Source organism: Oryctolagus cuniculus, chromosome 1, assembly GCF_051225735.1.
Source record: "Oryctolagus cuniculus isolate XC-2025 breed Fujian yellow rabbit chromosome 1, ASM5122573v1, whole genome shotgun sequence".
Classification (NCBI taxonomy): domain Eukaryota; kingdom Metazoa; phylum Chordata; class Mammalia; order Lagomorpha; family Leporidae; genus Oryctolagus; species Oryctolagus cuniculus.
The window spans coordinates 316,259-335,747 of NC_142867.1; the positions used below are offsets into that span (position 1 = coordinate 316,259).

General features: G+C 69.3%; 2 protein-coding genes across 3 annotated transcripts; one reads left to right on the top strand and one right to left on the bottom strand.

Annotated features, from left to right (window-relative positions):
* Positions 1–3,791: 3,791 nt before the first annotated feature.
* On the top strand, positions 3,792–9,823 carry TALDO1 (transaldolase 1). Its single transcript, XM_051830010.3, has 8 exons — positions 3,792–3,915; positions 6,986–7,109; positions 7,578–7,685; positions 7,789–7,920; positions 8,854–9,029; positions 9,107–9,304; positions 9,398–9,543; positions 9,632–9,823. The coding sequence occupies exons 1-8, from the start codon at positions 3,819–3,821 to the stop codon at positions 9,674–9,676; spliced, it is 1,026 nt and encodes a 341-aa protein (XP_051685970.3). The 5' UTR covers positions 3,792–3,818; the 3' UTR covers positions 9,677–9,823.
* GATD1 (glutamine amidotransferase class 1 domain containing 1) lies at positions 8,568–13,468 on the bottom strand. Of its 2 annotated transcripts, XM_051830011.3 has the most exons (8): positions 13,351–13,468; positions 13,090–13,166; positions 12,646–12,751; positions 12,441–12,548; positions 11,839–11,933; positions 11,299–11,392; positions 11,090–11,198; positions 8,568–10,908 (listed from the first exon to the last, which is right to left on the bottom strand). In XM_051830011.3, exons 1-8 carry the CDS (start codon positions 13,436–13,438, stop codon positions 10,902–10,904), a joined length of 684 nt encoding a protein of 227 aa, XP_051685971.1. In that variant the 5' UTR covers positions 13,439–13,468; the 3' UTR covers positions 8,568–10,901. The 2 variants fall into 2 exon arrangements, with proteins under 2 accessions (XP_051685971.1, XP_089164589.1); XM_089308463.1 differs by lacking the exon at positions 8,568–10,908 and having other exon boundaries at positions 11,086–11,198.
* Positions 13,469–19,489: the final 6,021 nt, after the last annotated feature.

A 19,489-nucleotide genomic window follows, 5' to 3' on the forward strand; every position in this document is an offset into this window, starting at 1 on the left:
AGCCCCTTGGCCAGTGCCCCAGGCCAGGGAACGAGGGTCCCCTCCCCTTGGGCAGGACCATGGGCCCCCTGCAACCTGCATTCTGGCCGGTAGGGAATCAGGGCCACCAGTGGGGACGCAGGGCTCCACCTGCTCCAGGAGCGGCCTCTGCTGACCGGGGGCCAGCCCCATCACCCACCACCCGCAGGCCTTGCCTCCCCTGCAGCCTCAGTGCTGGGGCCCAGAATCTGCAGTGGTTCCTCCACTCCCCGAGCCCTCCCATGCCCAGGCCGCTGCCCTCTGTGCCTCCTGGACGGCCGACCACACCCCAGCCCCCGGCCCTCAAGCCAGGTCTCTCGGCTCCTACAGAGCTGGCTGCCAGGGTCGCCTCCTGGGGCCTGCAGGTCAGGGGGTGACAGGTTGCAACCTTCGCCCACTGAGCACTGGCCTCCGGGGCCTCCTGCCAGGCCCCAGACCTGGGTTCAGGTGCGTTCATCCGGTCCAGCGAGTGTGTCCTCAACCACTCACCCCATGGGCTGCCCAGCAGTGCCTGCCGGGGGCCTGGGGGAGGGGCCCGAGCTGCTGGCTGCAGACCTCAGAGGTGGGGGATGGGGTGGCAAGGCCCAAGCTGGACAAGGCCCGGCTCTGTCCTGGGGACAAGCGTGTCTTTGTGGCTATCGTTTCCCGGCTCTCCCAGCAGCTGGCCTTGGCCACCCACACCCGGCCAGGCCTGGCCAGGACGCCAGGGGCTGCCCGTGCCGTTCCGGAAGGGCTTTGTCTCTTCTGGAAAGAGGTTGGGGGGGGGCTGTCAGGTGTCTCGTCCCACCCCCCAGACGTGAGGGGGCCCAGCCTCGGCGTCCAGGGAAGGGCGTGCAGGGGAGGACTTGGGACGCCGGGAACCTCACACAGAGTCAGGGATGCAGCAGGACGGCCTGGTGACGGTGACAGCACAGGGCACCGAGGCCCTCACAGTGGCCCGTTCCTGAGGCCGGGAGCTGGAGACCACGCATGTTGCCTCCTGCGGTATTGTCAGCTCCGACGGTGCCCCCCCCCCCCACAAAGGGGGAAGCAGGGGCCGAGTGCTGTGTCCACCAGAGCCTGGGTCAGCAGTGGCCTCAGGGACAGGCCCAGGAGGGTCCCCCAAAGCGGGCGCTGCCTGCTCTAGGTCTCAGGCTGCTGGCCAGGGGGTCCCGGGGAACAGCCCCGTGGCACATGGGTGTCCGGGCCCCACTGCGTGGCCTTCGGGGGGCGCCCGCCTCACGCCTGCACCCCTTCCCTGCAGCTGTCTGCCCACTGAGTTCTGTGGACGAATTCCTGACCCGGGAAGTGTATTCCCGTTCTGCTGGGATGCAGCCGAATTACTCATGTTTTTAAGGTTTATTTATTTATTTGAAAGGCAGAGTTACAGAAAGGGAGGGAGGGAGGGGGAGAGAGAGAGCGAGCGAGCGAGAGAGGTAGAGGTCTTCTGTCCACTGGTTCACTCCCCAAATGGCTGCAACAGCCAGGGCTGGGCTCTGGATCTCTCTCTCCAAGTCTGACTTCCAAATAAAGACATAAACCTGGGGCTGGCGCTGTGGCGTAGCAGGTAAAGCCTCTACCTGCCGTGCTGGCATCCCATGTGGGCACCGGTTCGAGTCCCAGCTGCTCCACTCCGATCCAGCTCTCTGCTATGGCCTGGGAAAGCAGTAGAAGATGGCCCAAGTCCTTGGGCCCCTGTACCCGCGTGGGAGACCCGGAAGAAGCTCCTGGCTCCTGGCTTCAGATTGGTGCAGCTCCAGCCGTTATGGCCAATAGGGGAGTGAACCAGCAAATGGAGGACCTCTCTCTCTCCTTCTCTGGATAACTCTGATTTTCAAATAAATAAATAAATCTTAAAAAAAGATAAATCTTTTTTAAAAGTTTAGTATTTTCCACTGCTGGTTCTGGGCCAGGCTGAAACCAGGAGCCAGGAGCATCATTGGGGTCCCCCTCGCAGGCCATGGCAGGAAGCTGGGTGGAAGCAGGAGCAGGCACCTGCTGAGCCACAAGGCCCACTCCTCTCTGCACGCGGCGCAGCTGGAGGTCTTGGCTCCGTCCTCCAGAAAGGCACTGCCCGGACACAGGCAGCTCGGGGGTCGGGGGCACCACGAAGACTGACCCTGACCACACCTTGGCACCTCCTGTGGGAGCGTCTGAGGGGCCCCAGGCAAAGTGAGGTTCTGGTGCCACAGCAGCAGGTGCCCGGCCCTCACGGGGAGCCCAGGGGCGGGGCCAGGGCCTGGGGGCCTCTGCTGTGCCCAGGGCTGAACGGGGAAGTTGGTTTGTGCAGACGTGGCCCCGGGGGAAGCAGCTGCCAGCCCTGGGCAGGAGGGAGAAGGGTGAGGGAACAGGGTGTGCACCCCTCCAGCTGGTGGGCAGCCCCCAGCCCCCAGCCCGGTGGCACCTGCTCAGCCCTGACCCCGGCTCCCTGCTACAGGGAGAAACCTGGAGCGTCCAATCCGAATTCAGCCAGGCTGTTGTGGGCATGGGCTCTTTCCCTGTCTCTCTCAGTCTCTCGTTCTGTGTCTCTCGTTCTGTCTCTCTCCATCTCTCTTCTAAATAAACAAGTCACTTAGACGACCCGGTGGGGACCGGGTTGTGCCGGAGTCTTGGATGCAGATACCGAGCTCCAGAGGCTGCTCTGCCTGGTCCACATCCAGCGCCCGCTGACCGCCTGGGAGAGCAGAGGACGCCGCCCAGGGCTGGGCCTGGCCCTGCCCTGCTGCCACCTGGGGAGTGAACCAGACGATGAAGCCCTCTCTCTCTCTCTCTCTCTCTCTCACTTGCGCGCGCTCTCTCTCTCTGCTTTTTTTTTTTTTTTTTTTTTTTGACAGGCAGAGTGTGGACAGTGAGAGAGAGAGACAGAGAGAAAGGTCTTCCTTTGCCGTTGGTTCACCCTCCAATGGCCGCCGCGGCTGGCACGCTGCAGCCGGCGCACCGCGCTGATCCGATGGCAGGAGCCAGGTGCTTATCCTGGTCTCTCATGGGGTGCAGGGCCCAAGCACTTGGGCCATCCTCCACTGCACTCCCGGGCCACAGCAGAGAGCTGGCCTAGAAGAGGGGCAACCGGGACAGAATCCGGCGCCCCGACCAGGACTAGAACCCGGTGTGCCGGCGCCGCAAGGTGGAGGATTAGCCTAGTGAGCCGCGGCGCCGGCCTCTCGCTGCCTTTCAAACACATAACTTAGGAAACCAAGAGGCAGGAGAGAAGAGGTTGGGCTCCCACTCGGGTTCACCCTCTGCGTCGACCCCTCCCCACCCCACCCAGCCCCAGAGCCAGCCCCTCCCGGTCCTCGCCCTGTGCGGGGCTGTAGGCCCGTAGCGCCACGTGCGGGTCCCAGCGGGCCCGGAGCGTCCGCACTGGCAGAGGCGCCCCGCGTCCCACCTCCGTCTCCGTGGGGAGGGGTCCCCTGGCAGCTAGTTTGCACCACTGCGGCGGGTGGGTCCCCACCGGGCGCCCCAAAGGGGACCAGGCGAGCACGACACGCAACGTTCAGAACTAGACGCAAGAAGACGCGAGGCCAGGGAACGACGCGCAGCCCCGCACCCCGGTTCACGGGCACTGGTCGGCTGCAGAGAACCCACCCCCAGCCGCGCCCCGCCGCGGCCCTGCCCACTCTCGCCGGGGAGCGGCGGGCCTCGGCCTCCGCGGGCGGGACTCATGCGAGGAGGCGGGCTCGTCTCCAGGGGCGGGGCCCCGTCTCCAGGGGCGGGGACTCCCGCCCCTCCCTCCTGCCCCGCGCTCCGATTGGCCGGGCGCGCGGGGCATTGTGGGCCCGGCCTGCGCCTCCCGCGTCCTCCGCCGCCGCCGCCGCCGCGCCATGTCGGGGTCCCCCGTGAAGCGCCAGCGCATGGAGTCCGCGCTGGAGCAGCTCAAGCAGTTCACCACTGTGGTGGCCGACACAGGCGACTTCCACGGTGAGGCCGGGCCGCGGTGCACGCGCCCTCGCCCGCGCGGCGCCCGAGCCGGCCTCCAGCCCGGGGCGGAAGTTCCGCGGACCCGGAGAGGGGCGCGGGGGCCGGGGGCGCCGGGGCCGGGGTCAGGGGCGCGGGGGCCGGGGTCGGGGGCGCCGGGGCCGGGGCCGGGGGCGCCGGGGCCGGGGTCGGGGGCGCGGGGGCCGGGGCCGGGGGCGCGGGGGCCGGGGCCGGGGTCGGGGGCGCGGGGGCCGGGGCCGGGGGCGCGGGGGCCGGGGTCAGGGGCGCCGGGGCCGGGGTCAGGGGACCGCAGCCTGAGTCAGGGCCGCCGGCTCCGTGGCGCCCCGGGACACCCCGGCCTCGGAGCCCCTGGTTACCCGGGAGCCCCCTCAGGACCGGGCAGAGGGTGGGGCCGGCGTCCAGAGCCCCTGAGCCGCGGAGGCCGTGCGCCCTGGGGCTCGCCCGGGCCGGGCCGGTGTCGCTGCCCCCGCCCCCGCCAGTCGGCCCCGCGGGGTGGGTGGGTGGCGCCCGGGGGTGGTCGTGCTGTGGGAGCGGGGAGGGGCTGGCGCGCCCTCGCAGGGTGCGTGGGTGCTGGGGACAGGTAGGGTTTTCGGGGGAGTCGGCCCGCGAGGAGGAAGAGGAGGCGACTTCCTCTCCTTTCTGCTTTCTCACGGTGACTTGAGGAGCCGGGCGGGCGCCTTGTTTACCGGCCGCCGGCCGGTCTCGGTGCTGACCCTCCTCCCTGCCGTGCGCACCTTGGGCGGCAGCGGTGACGGCCCAGTCCCTGGGTCCCGGCCGCCCACCGGGGAGCTGGTGCACGGCTCTGCTGGGGGCTGGGGGCGGGGCCGAGCTGGAGCCTGGGGGCTGTGGGCGGGGCCGAGCTGGGGGCTGTGGGCGGGGCCGAGCTGGAGCCTGGGGGCTGTGGGCGGGGCCGAGCTGGGGGCTGTGGGCAGAGCTGAGCTAGAGCCTGGGGGCTGTGGGCAGAGCTGAGCTGGAGCCTGGGGGCTGTGGGCGGGGCCGAGCTGGGGGCTGTGGGCGGGGCCGAGCTGGAGCCTGGGGGCTGTGGGCGGGGCCGAGCTGGGGGCTGTGGGCAGAGCTGAGCTAGAGCCTGGGGGCTGTGGGCGGGGCCGAGCTGGAGCCTGGGGGCTGTGGGCGGGGCCGAGCTGGGGGCTGTGGGCAGAGCTGAGCTAGAGCCTGGGGGCTGTGGGCGGGGCCGAGCTGGAGCCTGGGGGCTGTGGGCGGGGCCGAGCTGGGGGCTGTGGGCAGAGCTGAGCTAGAGCCTGGGGGCTGTGGGCGGGGCCGAGCTGGGGGCTGTGGGCGGGGCCGAGCTGGAGCCTGGGGGCTGTGGGCGGGGCCGAGCTGGGGGCTGTGGGCAGAGCTGAGCTAGAGCCTGGGGGCTGTGGGCGGGGCCGAGCTGGGGGCTGTGGGCGGGGCCGAGCTGGGGGCTGTGGGCGGGGTCGAGCTAGATGGGGGGCTGTGGGCGGGGCCGAGCTGTCTTTAAACACAAGTGATGATATTTTAATTTAATTTGATAACGCCGTAGCTGGGGCTGGGCTGGGACAAGACCAGGAGTTCGGGTCACCACCAGGGTCTTCCCCACGTGCCCCGGAGCCGGCACCTGCTGCCCCCCAGGGCGTGTCCAGCAGGAGGCTGGGCAAGGAGTGGAGCTGTGACTGCAGCCCGGGCCCTCTGGTGGGGCGCAGGCACCCAGCAGTGTCCTAATGCCTTCCCCGCTGTGGGACAGGGACAGGGGAGAGGAGGAGAAAGCTCTCCCCAAATGCCTGCAACCTCCAGGGCTGGGCCAGGCTGGAGCAGGAGCCCGGAGCCCATCCGGGTCCCCCCGTGGGTGCAGGGGCCCAGCTCTTGGGTCAGAGACGCTGGCCCCACAGGCCTCCTCGGAAACGAGATCAAAGCTGTGGGTGCTCTTCCTGGAGCCCCCCTCGTGTGCAGGGTCCCTGGGCCCCGAAGCTGTCTGCTGTCCCGGCCAGACCTTGGTCCTGCTTTGCGTTGTGAAAACGAGGTGACCAGCGCCAGCTTCCCAAGGACTCGGTGGGTTCTGGCCGACCGTGCCGGCTCCGTGCCCTAGTGCGGACATCCTGAGGACCGCAGGGGCCAGCAGCCATATCAGTGCCGGCTGCAGCCCCAGCTGCTCTGATGGCCCGGGCGCCCGTGTGGGAGGACCGAGGGAGCTGCCGGCTCCTGGCTTTGACTGGCCCAGCCCTGGCCGCTGTGGACATTTGGGGAGTGAACCAGCGGGTAGCCCTCCAAGTAAATAACGAATCTTAAAACAAACAGCTGGGGAGGTGTCCGGCCCTGGGAGCTAGGCGTCCCTTTCCGCCTGTCAGGGCGCGTGCGTGGCGTCGCCCCGGAGGGCACACGGGGTCCCCCCGTCAGCCACCAACCTTCGTGCTTTGCTCAGGGAACTCCTGCCTCGGCACCTGCGGTGACCGGCGCTGGGCGGCACCAGGGCTGTGCACCTGCTGTGCTTCTTTGTAAAGTTTTATTATTTACCTGAAAGGCAGAGCGGGGGGGTGGGGGGTGGGGGTTTCCATCGCTGGTTCTCTCCCCTGATGGCCTGGGAGCCAGGACCTCTGGGTCTCCCAAGCACAGCCTCCCCGGCCGTCAGCAGGGAGCCGGATTGGAAGTGGGGCAGCCGGGACGGAGCAGGCGCCCGTGGGGGGTGCTGGTGCTGCAGGCGGCCTAACCCGCTGTGCCCAACACCGGCCTGCTTTTCACGTGGATGTCCCGCTGGGGCGGCCTGGCCACAAGGCCCAGGTCAGGCGCCACTGGGTTCCTGAGGACGGGCTCACGCCAAGATGGGGCCTGCGGGCGGCAGCCTGCTGTGTGCCGACTTTGCACCAGTGGGCACCCCGCCCGCTCCCACGGGACCAGAAGTCGGCTCTCGCCGAGTGCGTTTGGCCTCAGGCGCTCGGCACTGGTGGTGCTTTCGCCATTGCGCAAACGGCTGCTTCCTGGCCAGCCCTGGCGACAGACGGCGAGGGGCGTGGGGCCGGGGGGACCCTGTCAGGCTGCCGCCGACTGACCCTCCTGTGTGTGGGAATCGTGCCCCCAGCCATCGAGGAGTTCAAGCCCCAGGATGCCACCACCAACCCGTCGCTGATCCTGGCCGCAGCGCAGATGCCCGCCTACCAGGAGCTGGTGCAGGAGGCCATGGCCTACGGCAAGGCGCGCGGCGGGTGAGTGCCGGCCAGGCCCCGTCTCCCTCAGGCGCGGGTTCTGGGGCGTCCCCAGTGCCTGCTGAGCCGGGCGCACCTGCCGCACTCGGGCTCCGTCTGCAGCGTGCGCCCCACATGCCCACCCCACGGTGTAACACCGAGGTCCCCGCTCCTTTCTCAAATGATGTTTTTAATGTCTTATCCACTTTTCTGCTGAAGAGGCAGAGTGAAGGGTCACACCCCAGATGCCTTCGGCGGCCAGGCCTGGGCCAGGCTGGAGCCGGGAGCTCCAGCCGCGTCTCCCCCGTGGGTGCAGGGGCCCAAGCACTTGGACCCTCCCGTGCCGCCTCCCAGGTGCTCGGGCAGGGAACCGCATGCAGGGTGCAGGCACCGCGTCCCCCGCCCGTCACCCTGCGTCCTTGGGGGAGCGGGACTTGCTTCGCAGACCCCTGTAAGCCTGAGCTGAGCATGCTTCTTCTGGAATTTCAGGTCCCAAGAGGACCAGATTAAAGACGCCATGGACAAGCTTTTTGTGTTGTTCGGAGCAGAGATACTGAAGAAGATTCCGGGCCGCGTGTCCACAGAGGTGGACGCGAGGTGCGTGCGATCCTGGCAGCCCCAGGGCGTGGGCAGGCACTTGTGGAGGGCGGGGTCTCGGTTCCTCCCTGCACCGCCTGGAAGGGTCCCCTCGCTCCCACAGGCTCTCCTTCGACAAGGACGCAATGGTGGCCCGAGCCAGGCGCCTCATCCAGCTCTACGAGGAAGCCGGCATCAGCAGGGACAGGATTCTGATAAAGCTGGCGTCCACCTGGGAAGGCATCCAGGCAGGAAAGTAGGTGTGCCCGCCTGGTCCCACAGGCCTAAGTGGGCGTGCGGTGTAAGACTTAGCTACTGATTTGAAAGGCAGAGGGGGAGAGAGGGGCCTTCCACTTGCGGGTTCCCTCCCAGATGGCCCCAGTGGCCAGGGCTGGGCCAGGCTGAAGCCAGAGCCTGGAGGGTCTCCCACGTGGGTGCAAGGGCCCAGGCTCTGGGGTCGACCTCCACAGCCTCCTGGGGCCGTTAGCCGGGAGCTGGACCAAGTGGCGCAGCTGGGACTGCAGCTGGCACTCAGATGGGGGCGGCACAAGCACCAGCCCCCCCCCTTTTGTCTCAAATGATTGATTTCTCGGAAAGGCAGAGTCAGCAGAGATCTTACATGGTTTTAAACGTGACCGGTCGGGGCCGGCGTGTGCTGTCTGGGACGCCACGGCAGCGTGGGTTCCAGTCCCAGCTCCGTCCCAGTTCCAGCCCCCAGCCACTGCACGGCCCAGGAGAGCACAGTGATGGCCCAAGTTCCCGGGCCCCTGCACCCACGGGGGACACCCGGATGAGCTCCTGGCTCGTCTGGCCCAGCATCTGGAGAGTGAACCAGCAGACAGAAGGGCTGTGTGTGTGCTGATGTCCACCTCTGGCTTTCAAATAAATGGACAGTACATCACGTCTTTTAAGATAAATTATTAGAGTGAACGTGTACACGTGGATGCTCGGCGCAGAAGGGACAGGAGCTAGCGGCTGGAGTCCCTGGGGTGGCGCAGCTGTAGCCAGGACAGGCCCGTGCGGGACCCTGGCGGGTCTGCCTGTTGTGGCCGGGCCACGTGAACGAGGCACGGCCCCACCTGCCTCCCGCGCAGTGCGCAGGTCGGGGTGTGGACGTGCAGGCTGCGGCACCTGCCCTGCGGCAGGCTGCTGGGGGGGCTCCTCTCAGAGGCCGTGTCCCCGCCCGCAGGGAGCTGGAGCAGCAGCACGGCGTCCACTGCAACATGACGCTGCTCTTCTCCTTCGCCCAGGCCGTGGCCTGCGCCGAGGCGGGCGTGACGCTCATCTCCCCCTTCGTGGGGCGCATCCTGGACTGGCACGTGGCCAACACGGAGAAGAAGGCCTACGAGCCCCTCGAGGACCCTGGTGAGGCCGCGGGCGTGGGCTGCAGGGTGGGGCAGGCTGACCCAGCGAGCGGGCTGACCTGTGCCCGGCCCCTGCAGGGGTGCGGAGCGTCACCAAGATCTACAACTACTACAAGAAGTTCGGCTACAAGACCATCGTCATGGGCGCCTCCTTCCGCAACACGGGCGAGATCAAGGCGCTGGCCGGCTGCGACTTCCTCACCATCTCGCCCAAGCTGCTGGGGGAGCTGCAGAGGGACAGCACCAAACTGGCGCCCGTGCTCTCAGCCAAGGCGGGTGAGGCCGGCGTGCCGGGGGCGGGCGGGCGGGGGGCGGCGGGGCGTGGGCCGGGGCAGGCCTGCAGGGCCCTGGTGCGTGTGCGTCCCGCAGCCCAGGCCAGCGACCTGGAGCAGGTGCACCTGGACGAGGCGGCCTTCCGCTGGCTGCACAACGAGGACCAGATGGCCGTGGAGAAGCTCTCGGACGGGATCCGCAAGTTCGCCGCCGACGCCGTGAAGCTGGAGCGCGTGCTGACGGTGAGTGCCCGGGGGAGACCAGCGCTGGGGGGCTGCCCCGCGCCAGACACCCGTGCTGGGGGCCCGCTCACCCCGCGCTCCACCGCAGGAGCGCATGTTCAGCTCGGAGAACGGCTCGGAGAACGGCAAGTGAGACCCCGGCGGGACCCGACCGCGCCCTCCAGGACGGGCGGACGCCTGGCTTGACGAATCGTTTTGTAGCAATTGGAGCGGGGATGGACACAGGTTTCTGATTTTATGTAAATTCTGCCTAACGCATTGAAGCAGTCACTTTCCTCACTGTTCTGTGGTCTCCTCCCTGCCCCAGCCACCGCCCGTCACACCCCTTCCCGGCTGACCCCAGTCAGGGTCGGCCTCAGAGCTGCACTGGTGGGGCTGGGAGGGGTGGGCTTTGGTGCCGGGGTCCTGGGGTCCTGCCCTACGTCCCAGCTCGGGGTGCAGGGAGCAGTCACTGCTGACCTCCGGGGCCAGGCCAGGCTCAGGCTCCTGTGCAGCCCAGTGGCGCCACCTTGTGGGGACAGCAGGGCTGAGCAGAGCCTCACCATCCCACACCCGGCGCTGGGTCCCTCCCTCAGCAGCCAAGCCCCCTCCCTGGGAGCTGACCCTGCAGGTCTCCCAGGACGGAGGCCAGGCCCTGTGGGCAGCCCTTCCCTGCACTCAACTCCCTGGGGGGCCCTGACGCTGGGGCCTCCCCTTCCCTGGGGGGCAGTGCAGTCCTGCCCTGTCCCTGCCCCCTACACAGGCCCTCCTGAGGCACACTTCCTGCGCTTCCTCCTCTGGGCCACCCTGGGACTCCTGTTGGGCTCCTGTGCCTGGGGGGCTCCTCCCCCAGGCGCCCACCACTACACCACATGTGCCCCAAGTCCCCGAGCTCACAGGGACCAGGAGGCCCCCAGCTGGGCACCGCCGAGCCAGCCCGGACCTCAGGCGTCAAGGTGGAGGTTTGCTTCTCTGCGTCCCCCCCACGTCTGCGCGCCCACCAGCACCCGTGGAGGGGCCAGGGAGGCCGTGGGCACTGGGTGGGCTGGGACCCCCACACTGGACAGCTGCCTGGGGCAGAGGCAGGGAGGCTGCAGCCAGGCCACACCCCAGCAGGAGGGAGGAGGGCGGAGGGCTCGGGCAGGGAACCCCACGGCACCAGCTCCGGGCCCCCCGCCTCTGACAATCTGAGGCCACAGGCCAGGCCAGGGTTCAGGGGGGCACCAGCCAGGCGCCGGGCTGCAGCTCCAAAACAGCCCTGCTCACCTCCGGTCCGAGCGTCCCCTCCCCAGGCTCCCCCAGTGGCCAGGGCGGGAGGAGCCTGCGCCCAGCACCCGGGGGGGGGGGGGGGGGGCTCCAGGACGAGGTGGCCTCCCGGCTCACTTCCTGCGGGACAGGCACTCGGTCAGGGCCCAGCCAGCTCTGGCCCGCGGCCCCCCACCGAGCCCCCGCAGCCCCCCACCCGGCCCCCGCGGCCCCTCACCCGCCCCCGTGGCCCCTCACCGAGCCCCCGCGGCCCCCCACCCGGCCCCCCACCGGCCCCCGCGGCCCCCCACCCGCCCCTCACCGGCTGCAGAGGAAGAGCAGGTTCTGCACGGCGGGGACGGTGGAGCTGGCGTTCTGGCCGGTGACCAGGTGGCGGTCCAGCACGACGTGCACGGCGCCCGGCTCGCTGGCTGAGGACCGAGGACACGGGCTCCGGTGGTCAGCGGGCCGCAGGCCGCGTGGCCCGGGCTGCCAGCCCCACCCATCCCCGCAGCGGCGCCCGCGGCTCACCGCTGAAGTTGGCGCCCGCGTCCTTCACGAAGTCCTCCACGATGAGCGGCAGGCGGGCGAAGCCGGGCGCCCGGACCAGCTCGCACACGGGGGGCTGGGGGCGGCGGGCGCGGAGCTGAGCCGGCTGCCCCGCCCAGCGCCCACCACCCGCCGCCACTCAAGGCTGCCGCAGAGACCGGCAAGGCCAAACGGAGCAGGGAGGGACCCCACCACACACGCCAGACGGGGCCGAGTCAGGCCAGGCTGGGGGGGGGGTCCCACAGGGAGGGAGGACGGCTGAACTGGGGTGGCGGGAGGCAGCCAGTCACAGGCTGCACTGCCGCCCACCTCGGGGCCTCTCCCTCCGACCCCATAGCCAGCGGGCCCGGGCAGGTGGAGACCCCGTCCTCGCCCCAGGCTGTCATTCAGCCGCGCCAGACCCCTCACAGCCCCTGAGCGAGGCGCCCACTCTTGCTGGAGGGGCCGTGTGCAGCGGCAGGCGCACAGCCCCCACCCCATGGGACGGGCAGCCCCAGGGCGGGGCGGGCGGGAGGCACTCACCCCCGTCAGGCTGTAGCCCCGGAACACCCAGGATCTGTCCTCGTTGGTGGCACAGCACAGGGCGGCGACACCGTGGCCCACGGCACAGATGGGCTCTGAAAGCAGCGAGGGGGAGGCCTGAGGCCCGGACCCCCCCCCAGGAAACACCCAGCAGGTGCTCGGGAGGGGCCTGCTCAGAGCCCAGGCCTGCAGGGTTTGGTGGCCCAGAAACACCCACGGGGGCCAGTGGGGTCCCACGAGGCTGTGGGGATCCAGGGAGGCCAGAGGGGGGCCACGGAGGTCCCAAGAAGCTGCGCGTGTCCAGTAGGTCACAAGGGTCCAGGAGGCCACGGGGGTCTAGGGGGCTGCAGGGATCCAGGGGGGCCTTGGGGGTCCTGGGAAGCTTCGGGGGTCTAGGGGGGCCAGTGGAAGTGTAGGGGGACCCAGGGAGGCTGAGGGGGTCCGGTGGGCCTATTTGCCATCCCCAGGTGCTGCGGGGACACCGTGGGAGGCCCCACACCCTTCACACTGTCCTCATGAGTGCCGGCCCCAGCTCATCACCCCCCCCAGCCCCACCGAGCCCGGGCCACTCTGTCACCCGCCCGGGCCCCGGGGCCACTTACTGCTCTCAGAGTGGAAATGCCGTAGGACGCGGGCCAGGGACCCGCTGCTGGCCAGGTCGGCCAGGGCCCCGGGACAGCTGGGGATCAGCAGGGCGTGGTACCTGGCGCCTGGGAGGAGACCGCGGTCAGCCCCAGCACGGCCGCCGGGGGGGGGCAGGGCCAGGCTCCCCTCGCTTCCCTCCCCCGGGGGACGCCCTCCGCCCACCGTCGATGGACTCGAGTTTGGCAGGGCTGGCGTAGGCCTTGAGGCGGAAGTCCTGCACCCAGCGCGCGTTGCTCTCGGTCACATCCACGAAGTCCACGGCCTTCCCCTGCCCACGCAAGGCGAGCGCTGGTCATCCCGGGTCGGCTGAGGCCCTCGGGCAGAGGGGGCCCTGTGTGTGGCGGCCCAGGGCAGTCCCACACGCGAGTGGACACAGCCCGGGGTCCTGCGGGCTCTGCCACACCCCTGACCCCACAGTCCTCGGTCCCAGCCTGCGCAGCCACAGACGCACAACGCGGCCCTCCTAGGAGCCGTCCACGCCTGAGGGCCACGGCCACGCCCGCCCCCACAGGCAACAAAAAGCCACAGAGGCGCCCTCGGCCGAGCCAGCCCAGGGGTCACCCCAGCCGCCTGGGGCCGGGACCCCGGGGCGCTGGCGGAACTCACCCCGGGCGTGGCCACCTGCAGGTTGAAGGCGGCGCTGGCCAGCGAGAAGCAGTGGAGGAAGGACTGGGCGGACACACCTGCAGGACGAGGGTCTCGGGTAGCCTGGGCGGCCCGGCCCCAGCGCTGGCCACCGACGCTGCGGCCGCCGGGGGCCTTTCCTGGGAGACCCCTCAGGCGCGGGCAGCAGGGCCGCAGAGGGCCGCCCCCAGGACCCCGGCCCGCGCCTCCCGGCGAGCGGCCGCCCGCGGCCCGCGACCCCACCTTCCGCGGCTCCGCTGGCCACCAGAAGACAGGCGGGCCGGCTCGGGAGCCTCTCGGCAGCCATGGCGGCGGGGGCGTGCGTGCGCATGCGCCGAGGGGCTGGGCGCTCGGGCGCGCGCTCCCGGAGGGGTACGAGCTCGGGGCGGGGCCGCGGCTGGGCGCATGCGCCGTCGCCTTCTTCACGGGGCGGTGTCCGTCCTGGGGCTGGGGGTCTGGGCGCGTAGCGGGCCGCTCTCTCCGCTGCTCCGAGGGCCCGCGGCTGCCCTGGCTTGGGGGCGGGGATTGCTCCGGAGAGCGGCGAGAGAGCGCTCCCCGGCCGGATGCCCGCAGACTCGAGGAGACCCCGGCCCGCATCTGGTGCTGGTCACTCCGGGAGCTCTGTTCCCCCTTTCCTGTCCCTAACTTGGCCATGGGCTCCTCCAGCCAGCGCCGGCCAGGGGTGCCTGCCCCGTGCACGAGGGTCCTTTCCCGTGGGCGCGGGTCCCTGCCCCGGGGGCGCCTCCTGAGTCCGGGCAGGTAACCGCGCAGGTTGTGCACCTGAGGGGTAGGGGCTTTTCCGCAGGCGTCCAGGGGGGTGGGCAGGGGCGAGTGGGCTCCGCCTCCCAGGACAGTGGGCAGACGACCGGGTTCTGGCCGGGCTGCTGGGGGTGTCCCGCGTCAAGGGTCTGGGTTTGGGGCCCGGCGGATCTGAAGCTGCTGGGTGGGGGTTCTGCCGGCTAACGGGCATTCAGTACGGCCTGGGCTGGCGGACTGAGGAGGCCAAGGGGCTCTGAGGACCATGCTGGGGGCATGGAGGGCCCAGCGGCCTCTGCTGCAGCCCTGGGCAATCTTGTGACCCCTGGGGAGAGGCCTGGGCAAGCCCTGGAGTGCACTGGCCCCAGCGGCTGCAGGCGGGGCCCCTCCCATTCTGGTGGCCGGCCCCGTGGCCCCTGCCCCCAGGTGAGGTGCAGGTGCTGCTTAGGGCCAAGGGACTGGACACACCTGGACATGACCAGGTCTGCTCTGGGCAGCTGGGCAAAGCACAGGGGGGTCCTGGGGCCCACACAGGTCTGCAGCCAGCGGCCCGGCCGTGGGGCGCCTCTTGGGAAGAGTCCCGGGCCTGGGTGATGAAGGCCTGCACCTGCTGGGCAGTCCCCTGCCAGGACCTGGGCGTGGGGGCTGGGGTCATCCGCGGCTACTCAGGACTGGGGTGTGACCCGCGGGCTACTCAGGACTGGGGTCTGGGGGCTAGGGTCATCCATGGGCTACTCAGGACCCGGTGTGGGGTTGGGGTCACCCGCGGGCTACTCAGGACCTGGGCATGGGGGCTGGGGTCATCCGTGGGCTACTCAGGACTGGGGTGTGGGGCTGGGGTCATCCTCAGGCTACTCAGGACTGGGGTGTGGGGCTGGGGTCATCCTCAGGCTACTCAGGACTGGGGCGTGGGGGCTGGGGTCACCCGCGGGCTACTCAGGACTGGGGTGTGGGGCTGGGGTCACCCGCGGGCTACTCAGGACCCAGTGTGGGGCTGGGGGTCATCCGCGGGCTACTCAGGACTGGGGTGTGGGGCTGGGGTCATCCTCAGGCTACTCAGGACTGGGGCGTGGGGGCTGGGGTCATCCGTTGGCTACTCAGGACTGGGGTGTGGGGCTGGGGTCATCCGCGGGCTACTCAGGACCCGGTGTGGGGCTGGGGTCATCCGCGGGCTACTCAGGACCCGGTGTGGGGCTGGGGTCATTCGCGGGCTACTCAGGACTGGGGTGTGGGGCTGGGGTCACCCACGGGCTACTCAGGACCCGGTGTGGGGCTGGGGTCATCCTCAGGCTACTCAGGACTGGGGTGTGGGGCTGGGGTCATCCGTTGGCTACTCAGGACTGGGGTGTGGGGCTGGGGTCATCCGCGGGCTACTCAGGACCCGGTGTGGGGCTGGGGTCATCCGCGGGCTACTCAGGACCCGGTGTGGGGCTGGGGTCATTCGCGGGCTACTCAGGACTGGGGTGTGGGGCTGGGGTCACCCACGGGCTACTCAGGACCCGGTGTGGGGCTGGGGTCATCCTCAGGCTACTCAGGACTGGGGTGTGGGGCTGGGGTCATCCTCAAGCTACTCAGGACCCAGTGTGGGGCTGGGGGTCATCCATGGGCTACTCAGGACCCGGTGTGGGGCTGGGGGTCATCCATGGGCTACTCAGGACCCGGTGTGGGGCTGGGGTCATTCGCGGGCTACTCAGGACTGGGGTGTGGGGCTGGGGTCACCCACGGGCTACTCAGGACCCAGTGTGGGGCTGGGGTCATCCTCAAGCTACTCAGGACCCGGTGTGAGGCTGGGGTCACCCGCGGGCTACTCAGGACCCAGTGTGGGGCTGGGGTCACCCGCGGGCTACTCAGGACCCAGTGTGGGGCTGGGGGTCATCCGCGGGCTACTCAGGACTGGGGTGTGGGGGCTGGGGTCATCCTCAAGGTACTCAGGACCCGGTGTGGGGCTGGGGTCACTCGCAGGCTACTCAGGACCCGGGTGCTGGAGCAGGTTTGGGCGGGGGCACCAGGGCTCTGCTGTGTCAGGGCCGAGGGGTGCACCAGAGGTTGCATGGTCTGGTTTCTGTCTCTCGCCCTTGCTGTGCTGGGATCCAGGGGTGGGGAGCACCTCCGGTCTCTGGGTGAGGCCTCCCTGGACCAGCGGCCCCTGCCTGCTCCTCGCCCTCCCTCAGAGCCCCTGGGCAGCAGTAGGCGCTGTCCGCCCAGCGCCGCCTTCCCAGGAACTTCCCTCACTGAGATGCCTTAGCAACCAGGTATCCCGGATGTGGGCACCTGGACCAGGAGAGGAGAGTCCTCCCTGGGCCTGTGGCGTGGGGGGTGGGGGTGGGAGGGTGCCTGTGGGGGGTGCCGTGTGGACGGGATCAGGTGGGGGTGGGGGGGTGCCGTGTGGACGGGATCAGGTGGGGGTGGGGGGGTGCCGTGTGGACGGGATCAGGTGGGGGTGGGGGGTGCCGTGTGGATGGGATTAGGTGGGGGTGGGGGGGTGCCTGTGGGGGGGTGCCATGTGGACGGGATCAGGTGGGGGTGGGGGGGTGCCGTGTGGACGGGATCAGGTGGGGGTGGGGGGGTGCCGTGTGGACGGGATCAGGTGGGGGTGGGGGGGTGCCGTGTGGACGGGATCAGGTGGGGGTGGGGGGGGTGCCTGTGGGGGGGTGCCATGTGGACGGGATCAGGTGGGGGTGGGGGGGTGCCGTGTGGACGGGATCAGGTGGGGGTGGGGGGTGCCGTGTGGACGGGATCAGGTGGGGGTGGGGGGTGCCGTGTGGACGGGATCAGGTGGGGGTGGGGGGTGCCGTGTGGACGGGATCAGGTGGGGGTGGGGGGTGCCGTGTGGACGGGATCAGGTGGGGGTGGGGGGTGCCTGTGGGGGGGTGCCATGTGGACGGGATCAGGTGGGGGTGGGGGGTGCCGTGTGGACGGGATCAGGTGGAGGTTGGGGGGTGCCGTGTGGACAGGATCAGGTGGGGGTGGGGGGTGCCGTGTGGACGGGATCGGGTGGGGGTGGGGGGTGCCGTGTGGATGGGATTAGGTGGGGGTGGGGGGGTGCCGTGTGGATGGGTTCAGGCAGGGGCAGGGACACCAGGCAGTGAATGGCAACCCCCACACGTGGGTCTCGCCCTGGGCAGGGGCAGGGGCAGGGCCTGAGCACTGGGGCAGGTGTCCCAGGTGTGGGGGAGGGGTGGGTGTGAGGAGGAGGCAGGGGGCCGGGTGGGGGTGCAGCTGCCCTGGGGCCCCCCCTCGGCTCCGAGTTTTTCGGCCTTTGCTTTGTGCACTGTGTGCTTTTTACATTGACGCTTGCGTAGACCTTACCCGTGAGTAGTTCTGGGGTAGAATAATGAAAACTCTTTCTCGAGGGCCGGCCCCGTGGTACAGTGGGCTGAGCCACGCTGTGACACCGGCATCCCACAGGAGCCCCAGTGTGGGCCCTGGCCGCCTCAATCCAGCTCCCTGCTTAAAAAAAAATGTGGAGGCAGGCCTGGGACCTGGCAGCCTTCCAGCCACTGGTCCACTGCCCAGATGACCACAGTGGCCAGGGCCAGGCCAGGCCAAAGCCAGGAGCTCCATCCGGTCTCCCACGGGGCGCAGGGGCCAAGCCCTTGTCCCATCTTCCGCTGCTTTCCCTGGCCATCAGCAGGGAGCAGGATCGGAACCGGCGCCCATGTGGGGTGCGAGTGTCCTGGTGGCAGCTTGACTGCTGTGCCACAACACAGGCCCCTAAATAAATCCAAAAAAAAAAAAAAAAAAAAAGCCCTGGGCGGCCCCAAGACCCTCTTAGGAGGGTCTCTGGGAATGACGCCAAGTCGGAGAAACAAGGCCGCTGTGCAGTGACGTGAGGAAGGGGTCTCGGGCAGGGGCAGGCGGCCAGCTCAGGGTGGGCCGTGCCAGGAGGCAGAGGATGGGACCCGTGTCCGGGCGGGGGGTGCACGGGGCCCTGGGGCGTCCTGGCGGGAAAGACGCAGTCGCGGCCCAGGTGGCAGGCAGTCCGTGTGAGTGCAGGGTGCACGGGCGGCTGAGCGTGCGTCCCCGCGTCCGGGACGTGAACGGGCACCCCCCCCCATTCTTCCTGGGATGTTGCTTTCTTCAGCCCTAAAAAGGAGGGGAGCGGGCAGGTGTTGGTGCGGGGGCCAGGCTGGCGCCTGTGCTGCTCCCGAGTGCCGGGTTCGAGTCCTGGCCCAGCCGCAGCCTTCGCAGGCATTTGGGGAGTGAGCCAGCCAGCGATGCTCTCTCTCAGGTGGGTGAACAACTAGGAGACAAAAAATAAACAAAACAAGTGCTGTTCTGCTCCCAGTGCCGCAGGGGCCCCGCGAGGCCGGCACAGCCGCAGCACCCTTCAGACTCTGCCAGGGCCGCAGCGCCCAGGGCCGGCCGCCGGGGGACTCAGCCGCCCCCTCTCCGGACGCCCAGCAACAGCTTGTCTGCCTGCCTGCCGGGATGGCGGGATTGGGAGGGGCTGGTGAGCTGGAAGCTGGAGCCACGCATGCGCCCTGTGCCCTGCACCCTGCTCCCTGCGCGGCCGGCGGCCTCCTGGACTTGCCGGTGGCAGGGGGTGCAGAGGTTAAGAGGCTGCAGCGGCCGGCGCGAAGGTGCAGCAGGTGACCCCACTGCTTGTGAACCGGCATCCCAATCAGAGCACCTGTTCAGTCCAGCTCCCTGCTGGTGGCCTGGGAAGGCAGCCGATGATGGCCAGAGCTGGGGCCCCTGCACCCATGTGGGGGACCCGGAAGGAGCTCCTGGCTCCGGACTTCGGCCTGGCACAGCCCTGGCTGATGCATTTGGGGAGTGAACCAGTTGGTGGAAGATCTCTGTCTCTCAAATAAATAAAATAAATCTTAAAAAAACATGTGGACAGGGACTGGCGCTGTGGTGTAGTGGGTCAAGCCTCTGACTGCGGCACTGGCATCCCACATGAGCACCAGTCTGAGTCCCGGCTGCTCCACTTCCGATCCAGCTCTGCTCTGGCCTGGGAAAGCAGTGGGGGATGGCCCAGGTCCTTGGGCCCCTGCCCTCGTGTGGGAAACCCCGAGGAAGCTCCTGGCTCCTGGCTTTGGCTTGGCGCAGCTCCGGCCGTTGCGACCAACTGGGGAGTGAACCAGTGATGGAAGACCTCTCTCTCTCTAACTCTGCTTCTCAAATAAATCTTTATACGTATATGGACAAAAATGGAGGTTTGGAGGGGTGTTCTGGGACGGGGCAGCAGGTGCACCATGGGTGCTGACCCCATCTGGGCCTGGGTTGGGGGCCCAGAGACGGATGTGGGCTGTGTCTCTGGGTGGGGGTGGGCACAAGCAGGGCCCGCGGGAAGTAGAGCAGGTCTAGGGGAAGGTGCCCAGGAGAGCCCACAGCACTTCTGGGGCTACATGGAGGCCTGGTCAGCTGGAGGCTGCTTGGGGTGGGCTTGGGGGCCTGCGTGCCTCCAGGGAGAGGTGCTGAGAGGCCGACAGCAGGGCCCCTCCTGGAATGAGGCCCCCGTCCCCGATCCCATGGCCCCACTGCTCAGTGTCCCTCTGGTGTGAGGGCTCCCGGGAAGGCTGAGGGTCTGCGAGTCAGCCCATCAGGCTCAGGGGCATTGGGGCGGCAGGGGGCCGGCCAGGGGACCTGGGGCTCCCCCACCTGTCCCTGGAAAGCC

Coding starts and splice junctions, on each gene's coding strand:
- GATD1 (XM_051830011.3), bottom strand. CDS start 13,438: ATGCGCACGCACGCCCCCGCCGCCATGGCTGCCGAGAGGCTCCCGAGC. Junction 12,549..12,645: donor CAAACTCGAGTCCATCGACG/GTGGGCGGAGGG, acceptor GTCTCCTCCCAG/GCGCCAGGTACCACGCCCTG. Junction 11,934..12,440: donor GCATTTCCACTCTGAGAGCA/GTAAGTGGCCCC, acceptor CGCTGCTTTCAG/AGCCCATCTGTGCCGTGGGC.
- TALDO1 (XM_051830010.3), top strand. CDS start 3,819: ATGTCGGGGTCCCCCGTGAAGCGCCAGCGCATGGAGTCCGCGCTGGAG. Junction 9,030..9,106: donor CGAGCCCCTCGAGGACCCTG/GTGAGGCCGCGG, acceptor CGGCCCCTGCAG/GGGTGCGGAGCGTCACCAAG. Junction 9,305..9,397: donor CGTGCTCTCAGCCAAGGCGG/GTGAGGCCGGCG, acceptor TGCGTCCCGCAG/CCCAGGCCAGCGACCTGGAG.